Source organism: Drosophila melanogaster, chromosome 3L (assembly GCF_000001215.4).
Source record: "Drosophila melanogaster chromosome 3L".
In the NCBI taxonomy this organism is placed as follows: domain Eukaryota; kingdom Metazoa; phylum Arthropoda; class Insecta; order Diptera; family Drosophilidae; genus Drosophila; species Drosophila melanogaster.
The window spans coordinates 11,437,838-11,446,883 of NT_037436.4; the positions used below are offsets into that span (position 1 = coordinate 11,437,838).

Below are 9,046 nucleotides of genomic sequence, written 5' to 3' on the forward strand. Positions count from 1 at the left end.
CAATCATCGGAAAATATACATTTTATTGGATAACTTGATGTGTTTTTTGAATTTTCCTCTTCGTTTACCTTTTCCTCATGTTTCATAAAAACCCCACCTACGATTTTTGTTGTGTGTGTATTTTGCAAATTTGTATCTTTTAAGAGAGCTCACGGTAATATTTGAATTGCGTGAACCTGTGTTTGCTTTTCAGTTGTATGATGTTGGGTTTTGATCGGGAAGGCAAATGCTTTCCAGACTGTGGGATTTGCCGACTACATAGACACGTGTGTTGCCAAATAAATCCGCCATAAGCCCTTTTTCCTTGTTTCTGTTTTCTTTTTTTTATTTTTTAGCGAATTCGACTTATCCTTTTTTGCATTCGAGCTCGCATACTTAAATTTCGGTTGGAAATATTTGAATTTCGGTTTTTTTCCCCTCGGCACATGTCGCCTAATTCCGCAGTCAGGACATCATTTTGTAGTAACATTCATGCAAATTATGTGCATACGCATTTGTGGCATGTAAATAAATCCCCAATATTCAATGCCTCCTATTGGTGAAAAGCTTACGTAAATTTTATTTACTCTAAAAGGAAGGCACTTTAATAATCCAGCATGGAACAACAGGATATTATTAAAATTAAAGCTCGGCATAATAAATACATAAAAAATGTTGGAAATTTTCACTATAACTATTGCATACATTTTTGTATTTACTTTCAGACATTTAATAAACATTCGATGTCTCAAGGCAAATTGGCATGCAGCTTAAATTAGTTTGGCACTGAGAATCATCGCCGTCCAAGGAGCTTTCCAGCAGCCCTTCAAGGACCTGGCCAGAAGCCGGCTACAGGATGCAGCTCGCAAAGGTCAGCCCAAGGACAAACAACCAGCAAGATGCACAAAAATCCAGCTTTCCTATTAAAATCGATATTTAGTGCCGCACGCAGTGATGCCAGAAACGAGAAGGATACAAGGAAAATCCTACAAAGGGACATGCTCTGAATCGGGGATAATAGCCTAGCTATTTTCTAGCTAAGGAAAAGGAACTAAGATTTTCTTAGTTTTTATAAAGTTATATTTATTATATGTAAATACCACTACTTTCGTTAACTATGTTGTACTGGCTTAGAAACAAAAAGAAAACAGCTTTCAAGTAGCACATACTCAGATTAAGATACACAGTTTGAAATGCTTTATGGCAATATTAATAAATAGCATATAGCTCGTTATAGCTAGTTATGGAAAACTTTTTTTTAGAGCTTATTTATAATTTTAATAAGCTACTTTCGTTTTGTCCAAGTTTTCTTCGGTTCTAAGCTACGTTTTCCAATGGCAACACTGAGTCGTATCTGTGGAATGGGGCGAAGTAAGAGTATTTGCATTAAATTATGCGACGAGCTGCGGAAATGTTTGGCATCAAATGAAGAAGGACTGTAGCTGCTGCGGGGCCAGATGGATGGAAAATCCGTGATGGTGGCAGCGTTGTGCTGCGCACCGTTAAGTGCGGCGGAAGCAATTTCACTCTTCAGAACAGCGGAGAAAACCAAAAAGGGAAATACAAAAATACAAGTAAAGCAGCCACGACATCGCAGGAACAAAACAAAAATGTAATAGAAATCCTTCAAACATCTGCGAACCGCTCACTTCACTTCGCTATGTGAGCACCCAGCCCACCAAAACACACAGCATCCTTTGGTCCTGTATTTGAATACACACGTAGGTGGGCACTCTTGTGTACGCGTGTGTGTGTGTGTGTGTGTGTGCGAGCATTTGTAATTGTTTCCTTTTTTGCTTTACGAGTTTTTCATGTATCGCACAATGTGTCACCGACCCATCCTCCAACTCGTCCACCATTTCACTAGCACAAAAATATTAGCCTTAAACATTTAAAAAATCATATTTCAATTTAATTGTTTTTTTTTTTAGAAATTTTTTTCTATGTTTCATAATTGGAACTCATATTCAAGATGCTTCTGAATTAGCTATATAAAATATAATGAAGACGGGGATTTCTCTAAGTGTAGAACATACATCTGGCAACTGCCGCCTACCACTGCACTTTAATCGCTGTCATTAAGGCGGCACGTTGGGCGCCATTTACGTATTCATTCCACTTTACCCCACCGTTTGCCGGCTTTCAGTGTACAGTCCTTAAAAACTTGCAGGTTCCCGGGGTTTATTTTTGGACCTATTCCATAAAAAAGTACACATAATAAAGCACATACATATAAATGTAAAGGACTAAACCAAACGTACTTTCTAACAATACAGTGAATAACATGTATTAAATATATAGAAATACATCAAACTTAGAAATACAGCAACTTATCTTCTTGTTATACAAACAGTGTAATTTATTTAAGAACTGGCTCTTTGCTAACTGAAAACACTGCTAGAACAAATGTGACCTTTTGATGGGCTCTGCCAAAATTATTATGTTCATTTGTATGGCCAAGCTGTTCGTCATCTCCGGTGGTCATTACACCCTTTCTCGGTTGCCATCGGCAAGTAATACCCTCTTGATGGCCGACATCCCAGCATCCAAGCATCTCAGCATCCCTGGCATTCCACCTTCCGTCCGCTCAGTTCCGGGTGGCATTAAAACAAATCGACATTTTTCGCCAAGAGTAAACTTTATGGGGCCATCGGTGGATATTGTCCTATCGCCCCATCAGGACACTTGGGCATTCGGTTGTACTCCAGCTCCAGCACGGGTTTCAAGAGTGCTCGCCCAGCGGCGACAGCATTTTTCTTTTCGCTTATTAACATAATGACCAAGGAGATGAAAGGGACATAAGGCCAAATGGCCAACGCAGGCAGTGAACCAAGAACTAGGAAAAGTTGTCAAATAAACCAGAGCGAAGCGAGTGCTGCTCGGGCAATATTTCTACTCATTATGCTAATAAGTTCACACAAAACCCAAGGCTGGAAAAACGAAATGGTTCTGTGGCAGTGGACACAAATCTCAGGAGTCTGTGGACTAAATCATTGGCTTAAGGAGTTTAAAACCAGATTTTGCTTCAGCAAAAAGGTTATATTGCATAGTATAGTATGGTACAGAAAAAATACAAAACTATAGAAGCTACATAGCTGAGTTTCTCCCATTTCCATCTGGCCGTCGAATGTAGCATCTGATCTTTGACTCCCGATCTGTTTTCCATATGTTTTCACTTATAGCAATTCTCTCCACATCCCTCATGGATTTCCATGAGGCAGCTGGCAACACATTTGCATTTGATTCCGATTCGGAGCATGATGTAACTACTGTTTATTAGACACAGGCCCCTAAATGATAGATTTTATTAAACATTGTGACTTAAATTAAGCGGCCAAACTCTGGGCCATTAGGCGACGTGCAGGGCGCAAAATTATATATAAAAAAATAGATTCGTTAAATATTTCTTTAAAATATATTTATATTATTTTTTTTGATTAAAAGGTTTTGCAAATTAATTAATTTATAAAGTATTCGGCTGACTCGAATATTTGCATTAGTCTAGTTAGCTTACATATTTTCAAAAAAAATATTTAAAAAACATAGTAGTTCATATTTAATTGATAAATAAATTTTAAACATTTTTGTAAATATATACATACATTAGTGAAGAATTGTAGACTAATGTATGTATATTTAAGAAATACCAAGTTTTTCAACAGATTGGCTTACATATTCTTCGAGTGAACTCTTTATAATGGAGAACACTTTAAAAATGTTTTATTCATTGCCTCCAACTTGATTCCAGATATTTCTTTCATGCTTTCTCCCTATCGAACCATTTTCGAAAATAACAAGTGTTTGAAGGGGACCTAATCTCCCCAAAGTAATTAAAGCCTCCCCCAAAAGACCCAAAATTTTTCGGTTCCGCATTCCATATGGAACGCACTTGATTGTATCGTTTGTACAAGATCATTGTTCGTACCCCATTCAGGAATATTCATTTAAAAAAACACTAAAAATCGATTCACACGAGTATTGTATCATTGAAAATGTTACATTATTATTATTATTTTCTAGCCCTCTTAGGAGTATGATTAATGTTACGAAATATTATTAAAACTTTTTTACGTTTTTCTTTTTTACTAGCTGCCCAAAACTAGCTGCGCAAATAGCAAATAGCCAACAGTCGTAGGTGCTCTTTCTGCCGGCTGGGATTAACTTGCCATGAATTTCAATTAGGCAAAAGGGTTCCAAATAGGCCAGTGGTTAAAAGGGCTCTAGAAATGGGAACCCAACTCATTACGCAGGCAGGCAAACAGCGGATTCGGATTCGGATTCGGAGTCTATGGGTTGCTCCGCAGCTCTGAAAGTTCCCGGTTTCTTCCCAGCGAACCGAGGAGAATTCGCTGTGCTTTGTGGGACAAAGAGCAGAATGAACAAACAAGTCCAGCGGTAGTACTACTTGAAATAATAAAGCATCGCAGATAAAGACGTCGGGCTGGCGGGTATGGGGAAAATCGTAGGCACAGCACAAAAACAATATCCAAATATCTTAAGCCCAAGAACAACCAAACAGGCCATCCAGTTTTTCTAGCCCAACCTTTTTTAAATCAAAACAAACCAGCGTGGAATGAAGAAATCCAAGCTAAACGTAAACAACGCAGCGGACGAGGCGTTAAAAAAATAAAAAATATATATATACATACATATACATATATATAAAAAACTAAAGGGGAGTGCCTGGGGTGTACGGGCGGTATTGAGTGTGTGTAACTCCAGTAGTGGGCCTCACCACACTAAAGGCAAAAACAAAAAAAAAAAAAACGAATGAAAAAAAAACTGAAAACCAACCTCCGAACAACCAGTTTGGCCAGTTTTGGCCTCTTCGCCTGCAATTTTCAGCACAATAGCCGACAATCCGCAGATCTGCATCTCTTAGCGAAATGTCCCATAATAGTTGGCTAGTCTTCGAAACAAGCTGATAGATAAATTAAGTTGGTGCTTTTACACAATAAAAGTATCTACGCAAAGTGGTTGAAGTTTCAGCTTGGCCGACAAGGTTTAGCTCTTCCAAAGACTAAAATATATTTTTAGTGACAAGATTTTAAATTTCTAGTGACTACATTTAATTCATAAAATCTATTAGGTATTATTTTAGTAGTTACTGTATATATTTAGTATAGTATAGTATACCTCCTTTAACTATTCTTACAAAAGTACTATGGTCTTAGCCAAATGACTGAAGAAATGTACTTTTATATGTAGTTATAGTTTAAAATGGCTGGAATGGAAAATTTTGTATGACTTGCTGGTTAAAAAGAAGTACTTAAGCGTAACGTTTTCTGATTCTGGAGAAAAGACTATGAAATTCGATGGATAATAGAATAGGATATCTTATATCTACAATACATATGTATATGGTAAACTTATGAAAAATATTACTAGTCATCATAGTACGGTTCATTTGTTTAATAAATTTTATAAGCGACACAGAAAGCCAAAAGAGGGTGACTTAATTTATGCTTTATCCACAATGGGTACTGTCTAATGCCGATTGAAGTTGGTAATTTTCCATAAAGTTTCACTCATACACCAGCAGCGTTTCACTGGCAAAAAACTTCATCGCTTTGCCAACAATTATAACAGCTGACTCAGCGCAGCTGACTGACGAACCAGACCGGGCCAAAACCAAACCCATCTTCAACCTCAACTTCAACTCAGAGATGGGCTGTCAAAATCATATGGCAAGACCCGAACCCATCTGAATGCCTCTTTATCCATCCGCAATAGAGTTGGCATTCTAACTTTAAAATTTGAAAAATAGTTAGATAGTTGTTTCTTAACTGATTACTTTTAGTGTTGTTATTAAAGTGTGAGAATTCCATTTGAAAATAATAAATAAATATCTACATATACATCTTGCTGTTAACCAAAAGAAGTAATTTTAAAATATTTTTAAATTTTTTATTTATTATACAAGTAATTATTATACAAGTTGTTGGGAAGCTAAAATTTTTTTATTATTTTAAATTTGGCTAGAATGTTTAGATTTATAGCCATTAAAATTCGACATCACTGGGCGGCGGTAAAAGTCGGTTTCTAGAGCCAACTAACTCTTACCCTGCCCAAAAGCTTTCCCCCGTGTCACGTCATGTAGAGAGCATAATGGCACCCAAACTGCGATTGAGGGGCATCGAATGAGTGTGGGATTGGGGGGGGGGGGCTTGGAGTAATTACCGGTGAACCCAACCGAACCGCAGCACCAAGACAAAACTCCACAGCTCCACAGCTCCAAGTGATCTCCGCCTGACAGCTGACGCTCGTACCCAGAGCGTTGACTGATTTATGAAGACACTTTTGCAAGTCGCCCAACTTGATTTTCATAAACCGTTACGGCACTGAGTTTTTACATGTTTGTTGGAGTCGCTTCGCAATGCCACGACTAATGGAATACCCTTACATCCCATTGAGAATTCAATGGAGAGCTGCTTTGATCTTAGGAATATTTAAATATTGAGTATAGCGAATATATTTCTTTAGATAAGGAATATATTTAAAACAAAATGTATTTAGTACTTTAGATCGCATTAATATTTATTGAGTATTAATTTATAAATAATATTTATTAAATTAATATTTACATTTTCTTAAGATTTATATGCAATGAATTTAGAGAAGGGCATATGATAGTGACTATTGCATTTAACGGCTTCCTCAATTTTTGCCTATTGTCGACTTACGAATACTTACTGAGATGTGTCCCGTACATTTTGAGCCATGTTTGTTGCCAAGCACCAAAATAGCTGCCTGGCTTGGCTGGCTGATTGTCTGGCTGTCCACGGCTTTGTCTTGTCCCTGGTTGTCTTGTCTCTTCTCGACTTGGCTTGGATTGGTCTGGTGGGTCTAGTGAGTCTACTGGGTCTGCTTGGCTTACCTCGGCTCGGTTCAGTTCGGTTTGGGTTGGTTTGGTAACCACGATCGCTAGATCTTCCAGCTGCTTTCGAACGAACCATGATGATGGCCCAGTTGCCGTTTGTACTGTAGTTGGGGTCTGGGTGCGGGGTTAATCACCAGCGTAATGGTAATGATCGTCTTTGCTGCTCCAAATCAGCTGATTGCCAATGTCCGATAATGATGAGTAAGCGCTTTCAATCCGCTGAGTTCGCTTCCAAATCGCTTTTTACAATCTGTTATTGAGTCTGCAACTGATTGGTAGAAATTGTATGAAACAGTTGAAGATTAAAGATTTCTAACATTTAAACCATTAACAATAAGAATGAATACAGGTTTTTCCAAATGCCCAACAATTAAAAGATAAAAAAAAACTAACACAGTAAATTTAATGTTTTTCCTTTGGATTTTTCAATGGGTTCCTTGATTAAACAGTCAAAATTAGCCAACAAATCCAATACTATTAGATGTGTCAAACTAAATTCATATTGTTGCTCACACAAAAGACACAAAAAGCATTAAACAAATTCTGGAGCTGCAGTCAAAAGTAATTTTATAAAATTAACATAGTGCGTTTAGACGAATCAAATGCAACCGAAAACTGCAATGCCGCCTTCTAAGCTAAATTGCCAATGGAACCGCCGGCGGTATCTGCAACACCATGGAGGTGACTTTTCGGATGAGGAGGAGGATCCCAGGCTAAGGGGCATCCTGCGGAGAACCAGCTGCCAGCGTTACCGTGAACGATTGCGTTCGAACCGCCTATCACAGCTCCTCCATGGACTTTCCATCGTGGCGACGGTAACACTGGGGGTTGTCCTGATGTTCTTCCTTGGAATGAAGTTATCCACGGAGCAGATGGATTATCCCGCACCACGTGAGGAAGGCCTTTGGTTGGGTTTCCTCAGACTGCTTGGCTTGGAGCAGGAGGATTATCTCTCAGGAGACTTGTATGTGCATAATAAAGTAAGAACTTTGATACAGTTTACTTCAAATAAAATCATGTGCCTATAATTCTACCCACCTCAGGATACTTTCTGCAGTCCCGAGGCTCTGAACTTGGAACGGATCTTTCGATATATGGGCAGGGTGGTTCTGAATCAGGAGCAGGCACTGTCTCGCATGGAAAGGGCGCTGAGCGGTTCGGGGCGTTTCCGGTCGGTGGCTCTACTAGGACCTCCGGGCGTGGGAAAAACTCTGGCGACCGAAACACTACGTCGGTGTTTTCCCTGGCCAAGAAATGCTCACTCCTACTCCTGGAGCACACAAGTGTCGGATGAAGCGAGTAAATTCCGACTGATCCGGCAGTTTGCCGATGGACTTTCCGAATGCGGTGTGAATCTGCTGATCATCGACAATCTGACGACCTGTGATCACGGACTGGTGCCCATCTACAATCGATTGATATTGGAACGGGAGGGCGAACCGAAAGGGAATCAAAGGGTCCTGGTTGTCTACGTCTTTAATCTGGAAACAAATCTGTACTGGGAGCAGTTCGAATTGCTGCAGGAACTGCCGGCGGAGACGACCATCGTGAACTTTCGGTTCTTCAATGAGGATGATCTTCTGGATTGTCTGGCCAGTGAATTGAAAAGGGAGCGCCGTATTCTCACCAGCAAGAAGGAATCCTTTATCCTTCAGGAAGCTATGAAGACCGTTCACAGCTCAGGATGCAAGAGCCTGCGATTGCTGTTACTACAAAATGGAACAGATGCATAAAATTTATATCGTGTATGCACCTCATCTCTCACGCAGCGACATTAATACCTTTGTTTATATTTGCGTAGTATACTTATGCTGTTTCTGTTAACCTATAAAATATTTATAAACATATAGCATTGAAATAAATTAAAGTGATCTTAAACGTTTAATGAGTTGAATGCTTAAATATTAGTTTGCTCTTCATTTCAATGGTTTTTAATTTAAAGAACCCAATCAATATCAATTTGAAAATGCTTTACAAACGAGAATCTTTTCTGCAAGCCCGCCTGCAAATTTTGAAATATATGTCTCTCAGAAATGCAATGCAGATAATTATTTTAGCGTGAGACACACACGAGATGCATAAATAAAAGTACTGCACCCATTTATCAAAACAAAAACTGGGAGAAAAATGCAAAGCAAACAAGCACCAAATTGCATTGCTGTAAAGCATGTTTTGTGTTTGCTTTTT

At 38.8% G+C, this 9,046-nt stretch overlaps 1 protein-coding gene and 1 long non-coding RNA gene across 3 annotated transcripts; one reads left to right on the plus strand and one right to left on the minus strand.

The window, feature by feature from the left end:
* Window positions 1–6,634: 6,634 nt before the first annotated feature.
* lncRNA:CR44549 (long non-coding RNA:CR44549) lies at window positions 6,635–7,267 on the minus strand. The gene has a single exon (NR_124892.1). It is a non-coding gene; the product is annotated as a long non-coding RNA:CR44549 (long non-coding RNA).
* Window positions 7,268–7,323: 56 nt separating this feature from the next.
* CG7557 (uncharacterized protein) lies at window positions 7,324–8,742 on the plus strand. Of its 2 annotated transcripts, NM_168456.2 has the most exons (3): window positions 7,324–7,674; window positions 7,732–7,839; window positions 7,903–8,742. In NM_168456.2, the coding sequence occupies exons 1-3, from the start codon at window positions 7,462–7,464 to the stop codon at window positions 8,590–8,592; spliced, it is 1,011 nt and encodes a 336-aa protein (NP_729701.1). In that variant the 5' UTR covers window positions 7,324–7,461; the 3' UTR covers window positions 8,593–8,742. The 2 variants fall into 2 exon arrangements, with proteins under 2 accessions (NP_729701.1, NP_648464.1); NM_140207.3 differs by having other exon boundaries at window positions 7,324–7,839.
* Window positions 8,743–9,046: the final 304 nt, after the last annotated feature.

Bases quoted from the DNA above. Each gene is read 5' to 3' on its own strand.
- CG7557 (NM_140207.3), top strand. From the start codon at position 7,462: ATGCAACCGAAAACTGCAATGCCGCCTTCTAAGCTAAATTGCCAATGG. The intron at 7,840-7,902 runs GTAAGAACTTTG...TACCCACCTCAG, and splicing joins ACTTGTATGTGCATAATAAA to GATACTTTCTGCAGTCCCGA.